The 24,429-nt window shown below is 36.1% G+C and overlaps 3 protein-coding genes across 3 annotated transcripts; all 3 read right to left on the bottom strand.

Moving 5' to 3' along the window:
• Positions 1-6,425: 6,425 nt before the first annotated feature.
• LOC104895919 (uncharacterized) lies at positions 6,426-6,833 on the bottom strand. Its single transcript, XM_010682565.2, has one exon. The coding sequence runs from the start codon at positions 6,831-6,833 to the stop codon at positions 6,426-6,428; it is 408 nt and encodes a 135-aa protein (XP_010680867.2).
• A 2,900-nt stretch (positions 6,834-9,733) lies between these two features.
• On the bottom strand, positions 9,734-10,258 carry LOC109135163 (uncharacterized mitochondrial protein AtMg00810-like). The gene has a single exon (XM_019249866.2). It carries the CDS (start codon positions 10,256-10,258, stop codon positions 9,734-9,736), a length of 525 nt encoding a protein of 174 aa, XP_019105411.2.
• Positions 10,259-17,011: 6,753 nt separating this feature from the next.
• Positions 17,012-23,982, bottom strand: LOC104895805 (14-3-3-like protein GF14 iota). Its single transcript, XM_010682414.4, has 7 exons — positions 23,760-23,982; positions 19,238-19,544; positions 18,414-18,501; positions 18,182-18,291; positions 17,946-18,094; positions 17,645-17,691; positions 17,012-17,294 (listed from the first exon to the last, which is right to left on the bottom strand). The coding sequence occupies exons 1-7, from the start codon at positions 23,830-23,832 to the stop codon at positions 17,283-17,285; spliced, it is 786 nt and encodes a 261-aa protein (XP_010680716.1). The 5' UTR covers positions 23,833-23,982; the 3' UTR covers positions 17,012-17,282.
• Positions 23,983-24,429: the final 447 nt, after the last annotated feature.

Here is a 24,429-nt window from a genome sequence, read left to right as displayed (position 1 = left end):
TCAAAGCCTTAATCCCATAAATTGCGTCGGCTACATGGACCAAAACGATCATTCCATGTGGTCATCCACAAAATAAATCCGTGGCTCAATGATCAATTAAAATTCCCGAAAGCATGAAGTTCCACAATCATATGATATGATTCCTTAATTGAAAAACATGTCAAGCTAACTGATCAATTAAAGTCCAACAATATGAAACTACACGAAAATTAAAAAAGAAAGAAATGTACAGTTTCAAATTGTTTATACGAGGGCCTTGCAACAAAGTTCGGCCCGAATTCGAAGCCAATTGCCTTTTGATCTTCACAAGGCTAGCTTCAATAGTATCATCTGCTCGCTGCCCAAAAAAAAAGAGATCGTATTGTGTCGGACTCGTCCGACACAATATTCTCGTCAGTCCGACACAATATTCTCGTCGTACGACTTCACTTGAGTTTCAGGTAGTCTTCATTTTTTTCAGGTAGTCTTCATTTTTTTCAGTTAGTCTTAATTTTTTTTTCAGTTAGTCCATTATTTCTTTCAGTTGGCCCATTATTTCTTTCAGTTGGACTTTGTTTTGTTTCAGTTGGTCCATTATATGTTTCAGTTGGTATACATATTACGAAACAAAGTCCAACTGAAACAAAACAAAGTCCAACTGAAACAAAAATAATAACCAACTGAAACAAAACAAAGTCCAACTGAAACAAAACAATAACTAACTGAAACAAAAACAATAACCAACTGAAACAAAACAAAGTCCAACTGAAACAAAACAATAACTTATGGTCAGACGGTCTGACCTAATACTTTCACAAAAAAAAAAACACCAATAATAAAATTTCAGTCTAATCAGCTCATTTCAATCTTCACAATTACTATAACACAAGTACAAAAAACACCCAAAAAAAGAGGAAGGAGCTATCCTAGACACTTGGTATTAAATGAAGTCAAAGACACTTGGTATTTTCAGACCTTAAAGTAAATTATTTTTGTCAAAGACAACCCAAAACCCTTTCCTCCCATTTCCTTTAAGTATCCTCTAACTAACTTAATTAATAAATAAATAAACTCACTTAATTAAACAACCACCACCCCTCCCCTTTAACAACCACCACTTAATTAATTTAAACTCACTTAATTGACAAATTATCCTAATTTTTAAGACAATTTAATAAATCTATTTTTAAGTTAAAAACAACCTTTTATTAAGTGAGTTTATTAAATAATTAAGTTAGTTATAGGATACTTAAAGGAAATGGGAGAATTAGAGGCTAATTAAGTGAATTATGGATTTTGGGTTGTTTTTAATAATTTTTTTTTAAGGTTTTAAAATGCAAAAAGAAATTTAAAAAGGTAGTTTTTGACAAAAAAAAAAAAAAAAAAAAAATTATAAAAGATTGTTTTTGACAAATTATCCTTATATTTATGTATAACAATTGTAACTAGAATTCTTAGTAAAGCTACTCCGATTATATGTTCATATCTTAAAAATATATTTAAATCTCTTTCCAATAACTAAGCTATATTGGTTAAGTCATTCGAGTGTCATCATTAAATGATATGAATGTCTATGCTATATTCGATAAACATGTATTATACACTAATACTCATAATAGAAACTGAGAAACGTGACATCCAAGTTCTTCCTATAACTATTGATACATCACATCACATCACATTATAAGTAACAAGAGGAAGCTAAGCAACGATTCACTTAAATTGGTACAAGTGTAATTGCTATCATACAAGTACAAAATAATTTTGATTACTCCATTTGATTCCCTTGATAAATCTATTTTAGTCTCACACTTTACGTGCTTTTATACCGTGTTTCTATATTTGTTGGCTAACATAAAAGGTTAGGAAACACATGATAAACTCAATGTGGTAGAACGTTATACTTGGTAATATTAGTACGGAATTTGCGTTGCCTTTTTCTACATTGCAGTGACAATTAGTAATGATAACCTCAAGTATGAAAGTAAGAAATCCAATCATTACTCCACCATACCATTATTGATTTTGTAATCAAAATTAATGATGACATATGAATGGAAAACGTTTGAAATACATATAATGAATAAGATGATTTTTTAAATGAGTATGAGAATACTTATTTAACTACTAATAAATTGTAGCAAAGAGAAAATCCGGGGCATCGCCCGGGCCTAAATACTAGTTACCTATGCAAATCTAACTAAAACTAACTAAATTCTTAATATGCGTAAAAGTGGTTTACATGCCTTATAATTTGAAACGGAGAGAGTACTATGATGCACAATATAATGTTTTTCACGATTTTTTCTAGCCTTTTAAGTTTTTAGGAATGCTTTTGACAAGTTCTTTATACTTGATACATCTTATTAACTGCACTAATAGACTTATTGTCTAACAGAGTCCTTGATTTAAGCATAAGGTTTTCTAGCCTAATTTCTTTGCAAGTAAAAGTAAACAATTAAATACCATAAATGTTATCTCTACTTTTATTTCACTTTTTTCGTTGGTGCATTATTTCCCACATTTGTTATCTTGTTGATGAGGATTGAGGAAAGACGTGTAGATTTTGATTTATGTGGTAAAATTGTTTGTAAGATCCTCAAAGTTTTTTAAAACACAAAAGGGTAAATTACCACTGCAAACAGGTCATAAACAATCCTTAAAAAAAGTTCATAAACACACATGGAGTATTTATTTAAAAGAGTGAGGGATACTACTTTGTTAGAGCTTATTTTTCGATTTCAGGAAGTCCTAGAATCAGTTTTCATTCCTACTTTTATGGCTAGCACAAAAAAAAAATATTTACCTCAGTAACTCCTGGTGAGTGGTACCTAGTTTAGCACGACATAAAAGGACAATGGGTATTAGATTATTGGGTAAACGTAGAAATGTTGAATGGGATGACAAACCAAATGTTTCCACAACAAACAAGCTAGGACCTTTATTTTTTCGGGTAATGCTATATAGAGCCCTTAGGTAATTATTTGTATTTCAATACACATTTATCCAATGATATGAAAAGATTGTCTTTTTGCTGTGGAAAGATTCCTCAATTCCATTGAAAAGAGCCTTTATCCAGTGATATGAAAAGATTCTAATTATATTTCAATACAGATTGGGTAGTACTATACAAAGCCCTTAGGTAATTATTTGTATTTCAATACACATTTATACAGAGTCCTTAGGTTGAAAAGATTCCATTGAAAATACAAAATCCATCTACATTTTTTTTTTTTGAGGGGAAAAAGCTAGCTAACATTAAACCAAGGATAAATTGTCCATCAAAATATAGGGAGCCACTTCCGGGGGATAGTGGTTCTCCCAGATTTGTTCAACACCAAACGGGGTTAGCTTAGCTAAGTGGTGGACAACAAAATTTCCATCACGCTTCACATGAGACCATACAACGGAAATAAAACAACCACAAGAGGAAATAATATTGTGAAGAATAATATCAAGATCAGCAAGAAAGATGGTATGCTTCGATAGGCGATTTATCACCACTTGGCAGTCGGACTCCACAATAATCTCCTGTAGACCATATCGCTTGGCCAATCGAATTGCCATTTCAATGCCTTTAGCTTATGCAATTTTCACAGACCAAAAGGCTCGAACCTTTCAAACACCCGTAAAGAGGACAGCCCCGAGCGAATCACGAGCAACAACACTTAGGCCGACCCATCCTTCTATAGCTAGAGAAGCATCCACATTCAGCTTGGTGATCCCCGGCGGAGGAGCAGCCCAACCCGAGGGCTAAAAGCAGCAGGAGGGGCCCGTGAAGGATATATATTTTTGTTGTATGTGTCATTTTCTTTCACCAGGCGGTTCAAACGCTCCAGGAGGATGGTAGGGGGCGTGATGGTGCCATTAAAGACAAGCGAATTTCTCTCACTCCACAAAATCCAGGCAAGGAAAGCCCCTTTTATGCGCACCCCATATCCACATCATGCAAGCTAATAAGAGCTTCAGTCAATGGGCCAACATTGGCAATGGCTCGAAAATTTTCACGCCCACTATCAACCCATAATTCACGTAGATGAGGGCATCCAAAAATCGCATGGGTCTGCGATTCAGCAGTACCGCAGCCTCGAGGGCACAAGTCATCCTCAATCAAATGATGGTATTTTAACAAGCCACGAACTGGGAGGGTTTGAGTGCATAAACGCCAAAGGAAATGTTTAACTTTAGGACTTACCTTCATACTCCAAATATCAACCCATGCTTGGTGGAAATTTTCAAGATTGCCACCTTTCCCAAGCATGTAAGCCGTTTTCACCGAGTAACTAGTATGCTTTGTAAAAGCCCAAGTCAGTTCATCCTTCATAGGGAGAGAGCTAAGAGGAGTACCAAGAATACATCGAACATCTCTCTCATTGAAAATAGCCTCGATCAATGGGACTTTCCACTCCATTCTCTCAAAGTCAATGAGCTCACTCACCATGGTCAACTCACTATGCTGCGCACTAGTAATAAAGCGGCCCGAATCATCAAGCACCCATGGATCCCTCCAAATGTTAACTTGAGTACCGTTACCAACACGCCAAACCAATCCTTCCTTCAAAAGAGCCTTCGAACTCCAAATACTACTCCATGAATAACTATTAGACACTCCAAGAAGGGCATTTAGGAAATCACATCTAGAATAATATTTTGCTTTCATAACTCTAGAAAACAGTGAACTTGGTTCACGAATTAGCCGCCAAGCTTGCCTTCCCAAAAGAGCATCATTAAATACACGAAGATCTTTAAACCCCATACCACCAAAACACTTTAAAATGCACATTGACTCCCAACTCTTCCAGTGTGTCTTGCGAGTAGTATCAGAGCTGCCCCACCAAAACCGAGCCATGGCAGAATGAATTTTGTTGATGATGGAACAGGGAAGTTTGTACACCCCCATAAGATAGGTAGGGATGGCTTGAATCACTGACTTAAGCAACACTTCCTTACCAGCTCGAGATAATAATTTCTCCTTCCACCCTTGGAGTTTCTTCCAAATTCTATCCATAAGAGAATCAAAAATCACTTTCTTTGATCGACCAGAGATAGAGGGGATACCAAGATATTTCTCATGTCTGTCCACCTGCCGCATGTGTAAGAAGTTTGTCAACTCATCCCTTCGCATAGCACTAACTCCCCTACTAAAGGAGACCTCCGATTTTTCATAGTTAATTTTCAGACCAGATGCTAATCCATAACGGTTGAGGATATCAACAATAATAGCACATTCCTGACGGGAGGCTCTAGTAATGAGTAGACTATCATCTGCAAAAAAGAGGTGTGAAATCACTGGACCACTGCGATTGGCCTTGGCACCATGTAACTGATTCTCCTGGATCTTCTTCTGAATCATTTTAGAAAAGGCATCAGCAACCATAATAAAAAGATACGGAGAGAGAGGGTCACCTTGGCGGAGGCCCCGAGCAGGAGTAACAGACCCACCTACACCACCATTGATGATAAAGGAATAGGAGACAGAAGAGACACATGCCATGATCAAATTCACCCACCGACCATCGAAACCCATAGTAAGCAGTAATTTCCTTAGAAAACCCCATTCCACTCTATCGTAAGCCTTGCTCATATCAAGTTTCATAACAATTGTGCCCCCGCGGCTTCGGTTTCGATACTTCATCGAGTGGAAAACTTTCATAGCAATAAGACCATTATCAGTGATAAGACGCCCAGGAACAAAAGTACTCTGGCTCTCAGACACCAGATTAGGGAGAAACTCTTTCAACCGGACAACAAGGGCTTTCGACACCAACTTATACAGAACATTAAAGAGGGCAATATGGCGGAACTCAGCAGCATGAGTAGGTGTTTTGACCTTTTGGATCAAAGCTATGTTAGTGTGATTAACACAGCTAGGAGAGCGAGAGCCATGTAGTATGCTGCTCACAAAATCAGTAACATCATCACCGATAAAATGCCAGAATTTCTGATAGAAAATAGCATGCATATCATCGGGACCAGGGGCTTTAGAGGGATGCATCAGAGAAAGTGCATTATAAATTTCCTCCTTTGTAAAAGGTCTGAGAAGCCATTGATTACAATCCTCCGAGACCACAGGATCAACAGAACAAAGAACATCATTAAGCTGCATATCTGAAGGGTTAGTAGAAGTGAAAATAGACGAGAAATAATCAGTAAAAATTCTTTCAAAATCATCAACTTCTTCACACCAAGTCCCACAAGAATCAAATAAACCTTTTACATAATTTCGTTTTTCCTTTGCGAGGCTTTATGATGAAAATACTTCGTGTTGCGGTCTCCATCTCTAATCTTTGAAACTCGAGATCGCAAAACCAGTGGGCTTCATGTTTGGCATTGAGATCATCAAGTTTTTCTCAAGTGATATGCGAGCATTACAACTTTCGGATGAAATGGGTTGCTGCTGAATTTTCTTTAAATCCTTTTCCGCACGCGTGATTAATCTCCCAATGTTACCCACATTTTCGGCCCCCCAAAATCTTCAGCTTTTGGGCCATAAAAACCAACCGGCCCGGGATAGAATCTCCCACAGAATCTGCCCAAGCATCACGAACAGCATCTTCACAAGTTGGGTTAAGAAGCCAGCTAGTTTCGAAGAAAAACCTTCGATGATTTCCAGTGGATCTTCGATAGGAACTGGGCTGAAGGCAAATGGCCAGATGGTCCGATTTGTAGCAAATAGAATGGTCCACCATGTGATGGGGATACAAGTTTGACCAAGAAGCTGAGCACACAGATCGATCAATCCTTTCACGGATGCACGTGGATGGAGAATTTCCACGTTCCCAAGTATACCACAAGCCATTGTAACCAAGATCCCGAAGAGACAAATCATTCATAGTATCCCGAAAATTTTCCATTTCACGTCGAACTCGATCAACTCCACCTTAGAATCTCATTAAAATCGCCTCCTAACAGGATAGGACGGCTCGATTCCCCACAAAGATGGCGCATAAGAGCCCAAGTATGATGTTTCTCTTCCTCCTTCGCCCACCCATAAATTCCCACAAATCTCCACTTTTTAACACCATCATCGACATCACCACAAATATGATGAGAAAATGAAATAAGAGAAAACAGAACTTCCTCTTTCCAAAACACACACAAACCACCAGCTCTACCTCTACTAGACACACCAAAAGCATTCGAAAAACCCAAACGATTCTTCAAATTTTCAGCATCAGTTTTATTAATCATAGTTTCCGACAAAAGCAAGATGTCGGGGGCATAAGAAATACTCCACTTCCGGAGCTGACGAACTGACGAAGGGTTGTCCATCCCTTGACAGTTTCAGCACAAAACATTCATAATGACGGACGTTGGTCATCACCAACCTCCACCAAATCAGCATGGACAACATCATGAGACACACTTACCTTGGGGCGCTTCATTGTAGCATCATCAATCAAGTTACCTGCAATGGAAGAATCTTCTGGGGCCTTTTGTTAATCATAAATTTTGGATCCATATCCATTTTCTGACTCCCCCCTTTGTCAATCATGGGCCCACAGGCTAATCTTTTCCAGGTCCTTTGTTTCACCAAAGAGGCCTCCTTCACACTAGAGAAAAGATTGAAAAGATTCCATTGAAAAGACAAAATCCATCTACATTGGGTAATTATTTGTGAACGTAAGCAAAAATCACACATGTAACAATGTAATTAATGCTTGAATTAAATTTTTATTTTTGTTTTTAGTACATTAAACATAGCCCTTAGGGCTACGGTTAGCATTTTCCAGGGTTTTGATATTCATAACCTTTAGGGTTATGCATAAGAGTTAGCAAATGTATTAAAAAATAAAAATATACATTTATTATACTCCCTTTATTCCCTTTTATTTGTTACGCTTTGACTTGCACATTTGCTAATGTACTTATTTGACCTTAAATATCTTTTGTTATATATATGTAAAAATAATAATGATTGGATATTAATAACGTACTCATTGAAACGAATAAAACAAGACCTCATATGACTATATTACATTTTATATATTAAAAGTAATTAATTTAAAAGATCCTCTCATCTATGAATAGTATCAAGATTTTAAGTGTAACAAACAAAAGGAAACGGAGGGGGTATGAAAATATTCCATTAAAAATGAAATACACCTTTATTATATGATAATATTTTGTCTTTGCAATGGAATCTTTTCATATAATAAATGTATTTCAATTTTTAACGTGTACCTCACATTTATTATCCTCATTTTATAATTTTTATGTATAGCCTTAAGGACTATGAATAGCAAAACTCTTTATTTATTTTTCTCTTTGATTTTTGTTGGCATCAATGATATTTTTGATTATTTTAATAAGGTAGTTTTATGTCATTTATTAAATATATAATAACTCCATCACTTAATGTATGATATTTTCCTGAATAAGTGTCGCGCATATTTGATCTATTGTGGATGTTTGCCCCGACACTAAATTTAGGGGTCAAAATCGTGTTTAGAAATTAAAAATGTTTGTTAAAAAATTGAGGATGTTACTATTGCACAGGTTCTAAATAGTTCATATATATTACTCCATCTGTTCCTTTGAGTTCTATACAGTTTAACTTTCGCAATTTCCTATGCACATGTTAAAATATCAATATCTACTGCTATGCTTTTAAAAAAAATCAAAGTAGATGTAAAAAGACTTTATATCGAGACGATTCTAACAAGATTCCATATGACTATATTTTTTTATACATATCATAGAGATATTTCATGTTAAAAATTCTCTCTCCTTGTACCCCAGATTCCAAACGTAAAGAATTCAAAGAAATGGGGAGAATACTATTTTATGAGATAACAATATTAATTTTACAGATTAACTTTATAATTTTTTCTCTATTATTTTCTAGAAAAGGCTAAATTTTATTAATAATTCTCAAAAAAACATACACGAAGGCTACTAAGCCCCTAGAAAACATCTCTTAAGTTATGTCGATTATTTTAGTAAAGTTTGATGGTAAGTTATTAAATTCAAATTTATTACTATTGTAGCGGATGGTGATAGTTCAAAATTACTAAGGATAGTAGTTCTACATGATACATAAGTGAAAAATATCTAAGAAATTTCTTATTTTTGTCATTTCTCCAATATTTTTATTAGTATTTTTCTTTTGAGTGAATGTTAGTCAAGCATTATTATTAAGTTAAATCAATTTCCCCCAAAGCAATGAAGGATTGTGGAAAATTTTCAGTCCACACTACATGCGGAACATTAACATTGTATCGCAATTAAATGTGCTTATAATTTTGGAGTAATAAAGATTGATTTTGTTACTATGATAAAAATAGATTTCAGACCTTGCATTGCACCAGTGCAATAATACTAAACATAAACTATAATAAAAGTGAAGAAGAATTATGTATTAATAAGAGTAGTGTGCATGTTTTTTGAGCTCTCTTTCACCAATATGTTTTTGGGTAGTTACAAGGGAGCCACAAACAACAAGTGGTAAGAGTCTATCCCATGATCTCGTGGAACCAACTAAGCTATCCCCTAAACGTAGCGTGTGTGTATATGATAATAATAATAATAATAATAATAATAATAATAACAATAATAATAATAATAATAGGATGATGCAAAAATCATTTTCACGATAAAAGTCGGTACATATGAGGTATAACGAGGTACATTTGCACATGCTTTATTAGTGACATGTAAGTATCTCTATTACATAAGGGAAGGGGGAATATATGGTGTCCTTTTCTGAACTGACTATTATGCCCCCCTTCCCTTTACAAATTACAAATCTCTATTACAAAGCATAGGTCTGTTTCTTGCTCTTCCAAGAAATAGGAGAAGAGCCTAAAAGGACACAATACCCAATGGTAGACCTTCTAGAGTATGGACATGAAGCCCAATTAGAGTCACAGTAAGCAGTAAGAGTAGCTGCAGTATTGTTGGCAAGCAGGATACCTTGTTCAGGAGCCAGTTTGAGATATCTTAGGACCCTTCTTGCTGCTTGCATATGAGTAGAAGTAGGAGCTTGCATAAATTGACTGAGGAGTTGTACAGAGAATGCAATGTCAGGTCTAGAGATAGTGAGATAGATCAATTGACCTATGAGCCTCCTATAGGATTCAGGGTTAGGAAGAGGTGTTCCTTTGTGAGGTTCAAGTTTGAGATGAGCATCCAAGGGAAGTTTGAGTGGCTTCTGCTTGTCAACACCATACTCCCTCAGAATATCTAGAGCATACTTTCTTTGAGATACAAATATGCCTTGTGAAGATGTGATGAATTGCATTCCCAAGAAGTAACTCAAGTCTCCTAAGTCCTTCATGTGAAACTAAGTGCTTAAGAGATGTTTTAGAGTAGAGATAGCTTGGTTGCAATTGCCTCTGATGAGTAGATCATCAACATATATCAATATAGCAGTGAAAGAATCACCCTTCTCCTTAATAAACAGAGAGTGATCTGCATGTGATTGAACAAAACCAAATGAGAACAAGGCACTTGACAGTTTGGCAAACCACTGTCTAGGGGCTTGTTTCAGGCCATACAAGGCTTTCTTTAGTTTGCACACTGGTGTTCCAAAATCCCTCTCATTTGTATAAGGGATAGCTTCATGATAGCCTAATGGAATCTTCATGTAGATCTCTTCTTGCAAATCACCATGCAAAAAGGCATTTTGCACATCCATCTGACATGTATACCATTTGTTCATGGCAGCAACAGCTAGCAACGCCCTGATGGTACTCATTTTAGCCACAGGAGCATATGTGTGAGTATATTCAATCCCTTTCTTCTGATTACATCCCTGAATTACTAGCCTTGCCTTCTTCCTTTCAACACTTCCATCACCATGTTGACAAAATGCTCCGTTGCATTGGTTGTCACAGAGGGCAAAACCACTCCTGGTTGATTGTTGTTTGTATGAGTTGAAGTAACAAAGTCATCTAACCACCCAGGTGGCCTTGATACTCTAGTAGATTTCTCAAGGGCACTGGTTCAGGTGAAGTTTGAACAGGTGAAGCTTCAGGACTAGGTGTTGGTGTAGGTATAGGTTGGTTTTCAGGTTGAGCAAGAACTGGCCGGTTCCACACTGTTATTAAGTGTAGTCAATGTAGATTCATCAGAGATATCTACAGGAGAATTTTGTGAGGGAAGCTAGATGGGAACAGGAGTCATAAAGTTATGTGTTTGAGTTTTAAGCATGGGATAGATATGTTCATAAAACTGAACAACTCTAGAGACAAAATGTGGTTTTGTGAGAAGGTTTTGAAGCTTGTAACCTTTTTGGGTTTTGGGATATCCCAAAAACAGGCAAGGAACAACCCTTGTCTTAAACTTATCTTTTATTCTATTTGGATTGTAGGCCATGGCAAGACAACCAAAGCACTTAAGATGATTATAGTCAGGTAGCTTGGCATACATCATTTCATAAGGAGTCTTGTGTTTGATTACAGGAGATGGTAACCTATTTATAATATAGGCAGCTGCAAGGACACAATCACCCCAATATGACAAGCTCAATCCAGCACCAAACCTCAGAGCTCTACTAATTTCAAGTAGATGCCTATGCTTTCTTTCTACCACTCCATTTTGCTGTGGTCTGTCAACATAACTAGTCTGATGAACAATACCCTTTTCAGTGAACAAAGCAAATACAGTCTTGATCTTTAAATTCAAGAGCATTATCAGACCTGATGATTTTAACATTCCTATCAAATTGATTCTTTGCATATGTACAAAAATCTTTGATAGTTGCAAATGAGTCAGATTTATTTTTAAGAAGATGAACCCAAGTTGTTAGTCATCAACAACAGTTAAGAAGAATCTGTATTTTTGTTTGTAGGCAACTTTGTAAGGACCCTATATATCAATATGATAAGGTCAAAAGGGCCTGCCACTGTGGTTTCACTGGAAGAGAAGGGAGATTTTGTAAGTTTTGCCATGGGACATGAAAGACAAATATGAGAGTTATGTTGTTTGATGTGATTTTTTAAACATGTAATATGCTTAAGCTTGCCTAAAGATGCATGTCCAAGTCTAACATGCCACATAGAGTAATCAGAACACTTTGCATTGTAAGATAACAAAGTATTACAAGAATTGTCATTAACAAGAGCAATTTTTTCAGAACAATCAACTACATTTTGTTCTCTTTTCACAGTGTTACTAACACTTGTTTTAGGAATTTGGCTAACATTTGCCTTAGATTTCTTGAACACTTTAGGCTTCTTTTCTTGGGTTGTGTTTGAGCTGAAAAAGGATCTTGAATCTTAACTTGAAAGAGGCTGGTTTTGAAGATGGTAAAGCCCACCAGTGGCAGTCCCTATGTCTTTAGTTTTCTGTGTGATGCAATCCTGCAAGACACAGTAATCTTTGTAAAAAATTACTGAGCAATTATCATTTTCACAAAGTTTTTGAACAGACAATAAGTTTTGTTTAAAATCAGGGACAAACAAAACTTCTCTCAGCTCAATTCCATTTGAGAGATGAACATTGCCAACATGAGTTACATAGGTTGTTCCTCCATTGGGTAGATTTATTTTGGGTTCATGTGACAATTGCCTCACATTGTGAAGCTTCTCCAGACTGGCTATCATATGATCAGAAGCACCTGAATCTATGATCCAGGCACTTTCTGTATTGCTAACATAGTGACAACATATCGTACCTGCAAAGTGGTTCTCAAGTTCTTCATCAGTGTCATCATTTTGTTTTGCAGCTGCATTGCTTGAACTTCCACTCAGTTTCAACATACTCTGAAGCTGTTGAGCAATAGCAGCAGCAAGCTCAGTGCTTCCAACATTCAGCTGAGCATTGTAACCACCCTTCTTCTTTGCATTGGGTCCTCCATAGTTTCCTTGACCTCTTCCTTTTCCATGATAAACTCCCTTCTCCTGAGCATTTTCAAAGCTCTTTTTCTGCTTGTTTTTGCTGTTTCCAGATGGAAAACCTATCTTAAACCAACACATATCAGCTGTGTGGTTAGTTTTCTTGCACACTGTGCAAAAAGATGTGTTTTCATTTTTGCTGTAGAGAGCTATGCCAGCACTCTCCTCCTTTTCTTTTCCCAAGACTTCATTTTGAGACTCCTCCTGCTGGACCATTGAAACAACTGTCTCTACAGTTGGAAGAGTACTCATGAGCAAGATCTGACTCCTTAGAGCTCCATAGCCTGAGTCCAGCCCATTGAGAAACTGAAACAACTTCTGTTCTTCTTTTTGTTGGTCTATTGCTTCTATGTAAGCAGTAATTTCATAGTTAACATTTGTAATAGGAGGATAATCATTCATGGACTCAATTTCTTCCCAGAGAACTCTCAAGTCTGTGTAGTAATCTGACACAGATCTTTCATTTTGTTTTACTTCATAGGTGCTCTTGTTCAACCTATATTTTCTATTGCCATTGCTCACAGTGAACCTGTTTCTTAAGCTCATCCAGATTTCCTTAGACGACTTAATATACATGACTGATCTTTTTATGGATTCACTCATGTTGTTAAGCAACCAAGCTGTCACCATATTATTACAGGCTTCCTAGGCTTCCTTCAACACAGGATCAGTACTTGATTTTGTCAAAGCACCAGTGACAAAACCAAGTTTTCTCTTGGTTGCAAGAGAGATTTCCATGGGCCTCTTCCATGGTATGTAGTCTACAATTCCAGTGAGCTGTGGTTCGACTTTTAAAGTGTTAGGACCATCTGAAGGATGTAGATACAGAGGACTACTACATTCTATAGTGGTTTTGCTGTTGTCACCTCCAGCCATAACTTAGACTTTAAAGTTTTTTTTTTTTTAGTGAGCAAAGTTTTAAGCTTTGAAGAACTACAGATGTCTACAGATGCTTTTCTTCAATAGACATTCAAAGATACAAACTTTATACTATCTTGCAATGCACAAGAAAATAACTTAAACAGATTCGTCATTTACCTCTCAGCTCTGATACCATGAAGAGAAATTTGATGAGAGAGGATGAATGCTGCTGACAGTTAATGGCAGTGAGCAAGATAGGATTTTTAGGTTGGTGGCCTTGAATGACGGCACAACCTTTTTTTGTGTATTATATTATGTTGTTCTATCTATTACAAGCAACCTAGTTCTCCTTATATAGTGGAGAAACAACTAGGGGAAGCAATCCCTAGAAAGATTACAAATAAAGACAAAACGTGACTAAACACCTAAGCAATATAACATGTGCAGCTCACATGATGTAGTAAAGTAGAATACTAGTGCCTAGGCTCTTTACACAAAACATCATCAATCACCATGTTTTGTCTCAATATGACATTGCCAATCAGTATTACACATCTAAATGTTCCATCAGGCAATCCAACTCTAATTTCCTTCTGTAATCTTCTTTTATTAACTAGAATTCTTTCATCATAGACCATATCGTCACATGCACCATAATCAACAATTCAAGTGCAAGAAAAATCATGTGATGAAACATTAGATTTAGAAAGAAGAGTACCTGCAAAACTAGCAAATGAAGCGTTATTGTATGCAAGATTGCTTGCCTGTCATTGCTTTCATGACTTCTTGACACATGGAAGTCAGAATTTCTTGATCAATTGAACTGCTAGACTTTCTAGATTGACTATCTAATTCTTAAACAAAATCCTGAGGAGTATCAGCTTGATGAATATGCTCATTCTCTTGAGATATATGCACATTTTCAGCAAATTTCTTCCCTCCATTATAGCCAGGTCCAATGGTGTTTTTAGCAGACTTAACTACATTATACCACTTCGGATACCCTATCAACTTGCAGCATTGATCAGCAGTATGACCTTTAGCTTTGCAACGTTCACCTTTTTTTTATCTTATTTCTCTTTCTTCCAATCACGCTTTCCTTGAAACTTCTGTCCATAACCAAACATACCTTGTCCTCTTCCAGTTTGAGAATACCTCTGAGCAGCCATAGCACATCTCTCAGATATATCCAAATTACCAGCAATTTCCTTCCGTTTCTCAATGTGTTGATCAATAGAAAAGGCTCTATTTATTGTTGGCAAAAGTTCGATGGACAAGATGTTAGTTATGGTACTATCAAAGCCACTGTTCAAACCTAGCAAGAATTGCATTAGTTGTCTTCAGCTTCAAGATCTGGTAGTTTCTTCAGAAATTGGCAAGTACATTAGTTCAAGATACCACAACTACATACTGGAAAAGATCTTAATGACTTTAATTCATCCCAAAGTTTCTTGATCTTCTCATAGTAGACAATTATCGTCAGATTTTCTTGCCTTAATCCATCAATTTCCTTCTTCAATTGATAGATCAATGGACCATTAGATTGTCCAAATCTCTCACTCAATTCACTCCACAATTCAGCAGAAGTAAATACATATGTAACCATCAGCAACATTTGAACTCGTTGAACTTAAAATCCAACTCATAACCATATAATCTGCTCTAATCCACCTAGCATAATCTCCACTTGTTACATCAAGCACTGGCACAATTCCAGTAATGAATCCTTCTTTATTTTTAGCTACAAGAGCTCTCCTAATATTCTTACTTCATCGAATGAAATTTGTGCCACTAAAAGTTGCGCAAACTAATGATGCAGTAGGATTATCTGAATTTGTAATGAAAAGAGGATCTAGATTACCTATATTATTACCTCCATTGTTCGCATTATGAACATTTTTTGCATTGATAGAACCTCAAAAATGACTTAATTCTCCAAAAATTTCAATCAAGAAACTGTGATTCACAATTTCAATATGATTCGCGAACAAATTTCAGTAATTACCATTAATGATTCTCTAGAAATTTAATCAAGCAATTACAATTTACAATTTCGATTAAATCGCAAAGAAACTTTCAGTAATTGCAATCGATTCAAAACAATGCGATTGTAATTAAGCGAAAACCTCAATCTCAAAAGTGAGATTCAGCTTTGATACCATAGAACAAATTGAGCTAAAGAATTCATCAATGTTATATTGTAGGGAGAAAATGAATATGTGTTTATTATGTAGGAGAAAAAGATGTTGAACTTGTCCTAATACATCGCTATATATACAATGATATTAACAGCAAGTCTAACAAACTAACAACCTATGCTGACTTAGCAATTACATAATTTAGTAATTAACTTATAGATGGCATGATTTGATTTGGTTAAAGAAAAGTGGTTGCATGCGCACGTGATATTCAACAACAATAGAGTCTTGAGTGGAGTTTTAATTTGGATTTCAACACCCATTTCCAGACTCGCTAGAGTCTTTGATTTTATGACCGAATGAGAGTGTGTTTATCGGTGGTTCCAAGTGTAGTCTTGGATATAGGCGTTCGGATGCAAGGAGAAACAAAACTAGTTTCACGTAATTAACTTGGATATAGGTTCCGACAATAATGACGATTATGATAATAAACTAGATAAATAGGGTCAAATGACGCCTCAGTAAGTCACTTCGCAAGAAGTTCCACACGGTTACCACTTATAAGGGACATAACGGGTACGGTTATAAGGACATGGGTGGTGGGCTGCTGGCAAGGCGAGGAAGTGAAAGTGTAGTCGTCACTTATTCAAGATCGACTTGTTAGCCAGTAACTAGTAGCACTCAAAATAAGGTTTTTTTGCATATTATGAGCATACTTGCATCACATGTATGATGTATCCACGTTTATTCTTGGGTTGAGATAAGTTGTAGCAGCAGTTTAGTTACTTAATAAACCTCCTTATTTGGATGAAAAATACATTCTATATATGTATCCCATGTCTACTTTTTTTCAGCGTTTATTGAACTGGTAATATAACACAGTATTACTAATTAATATTTAAGCATACAGCTATTACTTGCATGACCCAGCTTTTATCGAATTGGTCATATAGCACAGTAATTGTATAATCAATATTGTATAATCAATATTTTGGACTAATTGCATGACCCATTAGATAAACCAAATCTCCTAGATTACATAGTTGGACTTGGGATAAACGAAATTTCGTGTTGCTAGAGCCTAAACATGCCCGTTTCAGAAATGCAAGTTTTGGGTTCAAATCCCAACTTTCACGGCGCGCAAATTCGCAGCTCTTAAATATGACCCACTCCAAGGAACATGAAAATCAGAGATCAGGGCAATTGAAATTTTTGTGAAAAGAAAAAAGCAACATTGCAATTGCAATATAAAAGAGCTTACAATTGCAAATATGTAACAAAAATAATACTGTTTGGATTCTACAGCGAAATCAAAAGAAAGTTCAAACAACAATCTAAGATAGAAGCAGATAAGAGAGCATTTGACCGAAACTCTCCAAGCTAATATAGCACAAAATTCTGCAGCAATAATTTAAGCATCCTTGGTACAACAATTACTTGCCAATTGGAAGGTTGGATCAAGACGTTACTGTTGCCCCTGAAAGAGAGTGAAAATATGACGAAAACATTAACAGAAAAGCAAATATATATATATATCTATTATAAGGCGTTCCTAAACAAGGAACGGTACCACATGGTGCTCTTCCTAAGGGCATTTTACTTCATGTACAATAAAAAAATTAGAAATTACATAGTATAGGCTTTGACCCGTGATTTCAAGTTCATATATCAAAGTCTTAACCACTAGACCAAGCGAAATTTAGTGCTATCATTTAAAGTACGTTATTAATAAATGAAAATTTTCCCTACCCGGGGCATAGCCTGAGTCTAATAACTAGTAACTTCATTACAAACAAATTAAAAGACCACCAAATTTCAACAACTTACTTCTGCCTCGGCGGGTTTCGTTTCCTCGGTCTTGGGATTCTCCTCACCTACACGATAGCATTTATTGCAACAAAATGTGTATATCATCCAGTCATATATAAAGAAATTATTATTAATTGCATTCAAAAGATGTAATATTAGCTAAAGTGCAATACTACAGATGTGATATGGTGGACCCTTGCTCATAAGTTCTCACGATCTGTGCAAAGGGATCCACATTTAGCATTCAGCTTAAATGCCAAGAGTCTTTCAACTCACAACATTGCTTGGCCATTATTAGTAGCTATGTTAGGGCATATACCTCCATCTTCAGGCAAATCAGAGGTCCACAGAGTGAGATTGTCTCTCAATAGTTGCATAATTAGGGTGCTATCCTTGTATGACTCCTCACTCAACGTGTCCAATTCTGCAATGGCTTCATCGAATGCTTGCTTGGCCAAATGGCACGCCCTGCAAAGTATCAGTTCAGTCAAAAGTTGAGTATGAGCAATTTCTAAGGTATTCAGCAGGTAAGAAGCTGGAATTTGGTATAGTGACCTTTCAGGAGAGTTCATAATCTCATAGTAGAAGACAGAGAAGTTCAGAGCAAGACCAAGACGAATGGGATGGGTAGAAGGCAGATCTGTATTTGCCGTTGCAGAAGCAGCCTTAACAAAATATTGTCAAAGTGAAATAGAAAGTAAACAAATTAATAAACAACCAACAGATGAATAACTTCATACAACTGGCTTTTCTATGGCCGAATCAGTATATAGAGAAATTAAAATACCTCATAGCCCTTCAGTGAGTGCTCAGCAGCTTCCTTTCTTTCCTGATCTGACTTAAACTCAGCAAGATAGCGGAAGTAGTCACCTTTCCTGCGAATTGACAGTCAGTGAATAAGCACCTAATCGAAAGTATTGACAAATTCTCTGCTATATGCCAAAACCAAACCATCCTATTTTTCTACTTCACTAGCCACGTAAGAAACTTAACATTCCAGGAAGTTATAATAGTTCTTGGGAAATGCCAATATTTGTTTGGTTGAATACATGAATTTAGACTTCCCATGGGAAGTTTCAATTACCAAAGGGCTAAGGAGGACTAGGTAAGAAATTTCCTCCATTTAACAACTGCATATATTTACCTTTTTTAAGATAAGTTGAATGCTACAACTAGGGTTGACCCCTCACAGATGCCCCAGTCCATCTTGGGGAAACATAAGGGTAGACCTCACAAGTACCTCTAGTCGAGCTCAAACCCATCTGTATATAACTCTTCACACGAAGATCAACTTCTTGTGCAATTATATGTCAACCAAACCACTAAAATTTCTCCAGGTTATCTCATTCCTGATGTGAAGTGGTACTAGTAAATAGCCAAATTTGGCTCCCAATTATGTATCTTACTTACAATGAGATCTGACAATATATGAATATCAAATTTGCTTTAAGAATTTTATCAGCACATTTAAAGACACTTCATTTTTAACAAGATCCTGAATAACAAATTTAAAGCAAGGGTAATAGTGTACAGCCTGTAAGCAATTTTTATGAATACCGTCAATGAACAGCAAAAACTGATATGTATCCTGAAAGGGACAATATGACTTACATCTTGTAGTAGAAAACAGTGGCTTCTCCACTGCCGGAATGAGGAACTAGATGTGCGTCTATGATAGCCAAGATGTCCTGGCATATTTTACTGAGCTCATCTTCCACCTTTTGACGGTAACCCTTAATGAGCTTGACATTGTTCTCATTTCCTTTGGATTCTTCCTTCTGCTCAATCGAAGACATTATACGCCAAGAGGCTCTCCGAGCACCAATGACGTTCTTGTAACCCACAGAGAGGAGGTTCCTCTCTTCTACAGTCAGCTCAACATCAAGTTTTGCTACTGTCTTCATGCATTCAACCATTTCTGCGTACCACAGGCGTAGCAGTAAGAAAGACAACTAATAACTAATGTCTGTTTTCAATCACACAAATTCAACAAAGATCCCAATGCCAACTGTCGTGCAACCTTATAAATGATTTTAAAACAGGACAAAACAAAAATACAGAAGTACAGAACTACTGTAAAGCTTTATATTCGTCCTCTGTGAGTACGTAGAGATGTCCATGAGGCTACCAATATGTAAACATATTTCATAGCAAAATAAAGAGGTACTTGGTTCAGGACAAGAAATCAAGAAAGAGAAAAAAAGTAAAAACAAAAATACTCCCTTTAATTACCCATGATATTTATCAGACGGGAGACAACCCATCCCCTTTACATTATATCATTCTCTCATCTCCATAAGGCTGACCATGGGCCGACCTGATCCTAACACTAACATAGCTCAGCTCAGTTTAACTTAATTTCCCCAAGTTCGAGCTCGATCTCACCATGATCTTTAAATCCTAGTTCAAGCTTCGCTTGATAAGAACAATACAAGTTTGAGCCATACTCGAACTTGGATCAATGAAATATGTTTCAATAATAAGAATGCTAAAATACTAACGATTTTAGTCATTTGACTACACGGCTCCCAACTAACATCAACTTGACCAGCTCATGTTTATAGTCACATTCTTTATGTGACTAAATTGGAATAGTATTATGGGTAAAGGATACCTAATTTTATCATGAAAATTTCAAAAATATATATTACTTTTCTTGAATAAATGAGCTTACCAGTCGAAGAGTTGAACACGATTGAGTTGAAGTTTGTCTTCTTAAGTATTCGAATTGTAAATTTTAGATTGAACTTGGCTAATAACAAACTAAAGAAGTTTAAACCAAGCCTTGGCCAAACTGGATCCAAATGGTTACACACTCTTATATCCTTGTCCACCTGAACACTTCCACCCCCTCACGCAAAACCTAGTTTCTCTATTCATCTAGGTATGCTATCACTTCGATATACAAATGCATATCACGCCACCTGCCACTAGCCGCTTCCATCATCTTTACTGCTCATGGGCCACTAGCCTAATCAATGTGAAAATTTAGAATTTGTCTTACTCATGCTGAAAGATTGGTGCGTGTGGGGCTGCCGCCATTATCTCTCTTTCCTTACTGTCATCAGATTGGGTTTTTAGGACTGTTGGTTTTTAGTGGTTGTCGTACATGGGGTTTGCACTGGTTCTGAGTGTGGTAGGATTGGTGCGTGTGGGGCTGAAAAGTGATGCTCGATCTCGGTATTGGTGATGTTATTAGTCATGTGGGTTGGTACTTGATGGGGATGAGGCTGGTCTGATGTGTGCATAAGTGGAATGGAGCATACCATGTGATTTAGCTAGCTAGTTAGGCTAGGCTGCCTAGTGCATTAGGCGGTGGTGATGAGCCTAGGTGGTAGGGGAAGCTTCTTTAGGGTGAAAATAAATGTTATCATGGGAACGAGGAGGGAGATGGGTGGTGGAAGGTGGAAGAGGATAGTTGAATTGATTATGTCCTTTGAACATGATGACAAAGTGGAGAAGGGGGAATTAGAGATTTCGATTTCCCATTCAAGAGAAAGACGAAGTTGATTTGTGAAAAACCCGAACCGAACCCCCACAAAGGTATGTCTCATTTTCCCTTACTTAAAAGTTAAATTCCCTTGACCAAACCACCCCACACGAGAGTTTCTCTAATGATAAAGATTTGTGAAAATGGAAAAAACCGAAAAAAATCAATAAATCGGAGATCAACTATTCAACTCACATTTACCAATGAATCAAATAAAAAATCTCAACTATGGGGTATCAAATGATGCTGTATTTTCCTATATAAAGTGTGTAATATGCACCCTTTGATCAGGCATTACGTTTAGGTTGCAATAAGGAGGGAGGGAGGGAGGGTGCTGTGAGTTACCCTCAATAAGGTTTTCTTGTAGTCACTTTCCCTTCTATGGAGGGTTAGATGGAGAGCACCTTTGATTATCAGTGTTCTTTTAAGATGAAATATAAGTATACTAACCTAGTAAACAAAAAACCGCACTTCCCTTCTGACTCTTGCTATAATAAAAATCCAAGAAGCAAGCAAAAGGATAGTATAAACAAGTTGTGAGGATGGTGGTGGCTGTGATGGGATTCACCAGATCCTTGTTTGAATAATAATAGCAACATAAAGAAAAAAGGAGGAGAGCAAGGAAAATCTTTTCAATTCATAATACACTTAGAGACTTAATAGAGTCATATATACTTGCTAAAATATCACGGCCCTTTCACCACTTTCATTTCAGTCTAAACACTATAGAGCTACCTAAAGTTGATATAAGCACATTCGCTTTCTTTCTCTCTAAAGCCCTAGCCTCCAGAAACCCTCATTTCTAGGGGCTGCCATGTAAGCCCCAATTTTTGATTGTTTTTCCCATAAAAATTAGAATTTTGTTTGTTAGTGGTTCTTCTAATAATAATCTCCTCATGTGTTAGTTATTCCCTCCCACTTTGTTAGTTATTCCCTCCCACTTTTTGATGATATTGATAATTTTGTTGATTACTTCCTTATGGCTTTGCAACGAGTACCAATTATTCGAATACTACATCAATAAAGCATATTTTGACGTAGGAATATTATACCAAATTGTCGGACCAATCCAAATAAGTTGCACCATGAGATGACAAGATGGTGAAAGGGAATATAGAATTGACAAAAACTAGTATTCTTAGAAGAGATTTATTTTCTTAAATTAGAATATTAGATATGCATTTGATTCATTTGTTGTCTACTGTAAATGTCGGATGGCAATAAATCATTGTCATTTCATAAAAGGAATGAAGCACCTGATGGTGATTAAGTATCTACTATTTTCTTTTGCCTCTTAGATTCTAAAAGGGGTTGGTGTTCAAACCAATGTGAGCAAAAAACATATTGAGGAGGACAAGCGACTGTAGAATAATAAACACATGACAAACTACTAAGATTCTTCTAAAAGGACAAGAAACAAAAGGTCGCAATCAAATAAGCAAGCCATACCCATATAATAAGTTTAGGAGTCAAACCAAGTTCAATGCTATGAAAAACTTGGATTCCACAAGCTTTTATTACATTGCTATGATACTTCCTCCATGTTTTATCAATCACCACATTTCTCTTGCATGGAAGTCTACTACTGATCACTATATACCGTATACTTTTCACATAATATTAGAAACAACCTGTCTTCTATTTGATTCTACTCTTTCTATTACCTTAATAAGTGTGCCTAAGCCATATGGGGAGATTAATAAAGAATTGAAGTATAATATAACATGGTTTCTAAAAATATTTCACCCACAAAAAAAGTATGGGTATAAAACAAGAATCACAAAATACAACCTAGTTTGACTCTAATAACATGGGTAGAGAATGCAAGGTATTACAGCATGAAACTGGGTCTATCAATCTGCATTTACTCAATATGGATACAGGATACATGTCATATCATTTACTCTTACAAAAAATTTGTACTTCTTTGAAGATATGGTTGCCTATAACAAATTAACAATGTATACCCTGAGAAAATTATCATTTCTATACTGTATTTGAGACACTGAAATGTAAAATCACCCCTCGCCTCGCCCTACCCCCATTATCCTCGTCACTGGCTCCAAAAAGGGATTAATAATACATATTAAAGATCGCCTGAAGCAATAACCAAATTCACAAAGGATCAGACTAATAACGTATACTTGAATTCTCGACGTAGATGCTACATATAGTGGCTTCTCATCCTTCATGGACTACGAGTGTAATAGGAACATCCGTCGACAAAAGGATCACCCTAAGATGATCATCTCATGGTTTTTATCACAAACAGAATCAGCAGAGCAATAACCAGATGATACAAGCCAGAATTTAAATTAAAAAAAAAAAAACACAATTTATTTCCTGATTTCTCAAAATTACTCCCAAAATCAAGACATACTATCAAATCAAAAAAAAATTCCAGATTTCTACGTAATGACAACAAAATCCACCCCAAACATTACCAATTAAAACGTTTCAACACCTTAAACTTGACCTCAATTCCTGGTAATAAAACATCGAATAATACATCATCATCTAAACAAATCAACAACACAAAATCAAAGATCAACCATAAAAGATCTAAAAAAACAACGGATCTACACAACATTCATCTCAAAAATACAGAAAATTAAGTACGCAGAAAAAAAAAACAAAGCCTACCTTCATATCGTTCAGCTTGTTCAGCAAGCTTTGCCAAATAAACCTGAGTCTCTCTCTCCTTTTCCGTCGACATTGTTGAACAAATTTAAAGAGAATAAAATTTAGAAGATGAACAAAAACAAATTGCAGAAAAATGAAACGTTACAAAACTGCAAAAAATAAAAATTGAAGAATGAGGAGAGAGAAATGAGGGTTGTGGCGTGAGAAAGAGGGAGTTTATATAGTGGTAAGTGGTAAGGAAAAACGAGCCTTGTTTTTATTTTTTTATATATATTTTTGGGAAAGGATTAAGCAAGTCAAATTGAAGACTAAATCTCCACCGTTGGATGTGAGTAATTTTCAAAGAGTAGCGCGAAAATCGGAGGCTAGAAATAGGTTGATTTATTCAATTTCTCTAAAAAAAGAAAAGGATGTTTTTGAAGAAAAAAAAGGGGGAGTAAAAATAGTAAGTTGTATGTGTCTAAACCAATAATAGATTTAGTTGGTGAATTTTTTGACCAATAATAGTAAGAGTACTTTTTGGGTTGGTTCTAAGTTGGAAGTTGGAACATGCTATGTTTTGAATGTATTCCTGTTAAGTGCAAAGCTTGGTAAAATACAAAGATTGATGTCTAAATAAATCAATTCAAGGATGTCCCCTCAAAAAATCAGTTGAAGGATGTGTGTTACA

The sequence above is a fragment of the Beta vulgaris genome, chromosome 6, assembly GCF_026745355.1.
Source record: "Beta vulgaris subsp. vulgaris cultivar EL10 chromosome 6, EL10.2, whole genome shotgun sequence".
Taxonomy (NCBI): Eukaryota; Viridiplantae; Streptophyta; class Magnoliopsida; order Caryophyllales; family Amaranthaceae; genus Beta; species Beta vulgaris.
Note: the sequence above shows the minus strand (reverse complement) of the source record. Positions and strands in the feature narration are given on the sequence as shown.

Coding starts and splice junctions, on each gene's coding strand:
- LOC104895919 (XM_010682565.2), bottom strand. CDS start 6,833: ATGGAAAATTTTCGGGATACTATGAATGATTTGTCTCTTCGGGATCTT.
- LOC109135163 (XM_019249866.2), bottom strand. CDS start 10,258: ATGAAGGACTTAGGAGACTTGAGTTACTTCTTGGGAATGCAATTCATC.
- LOC104895805 (XM_010682414.4), bottom strand. CDS start 23,832: ATGTCGACGGAAAAGGAGAGAGAGACTCAGGTTTATTTGGCAAAGCTT. Junction 18,502..19,237: donor ACTGTTTTCTACTACAAGAT/GTAAGTCATATT, acceptor GTCAATTCGCAG/GAAAGGTGACTACTTCCGCT. Junction 17,692..17,945: donor TGATTTGCCTGAAGATGGAG/GTATATGCCCTA, acceptor GCTATCGTGTAG/GTGAGGAGAATCCCAAGACC.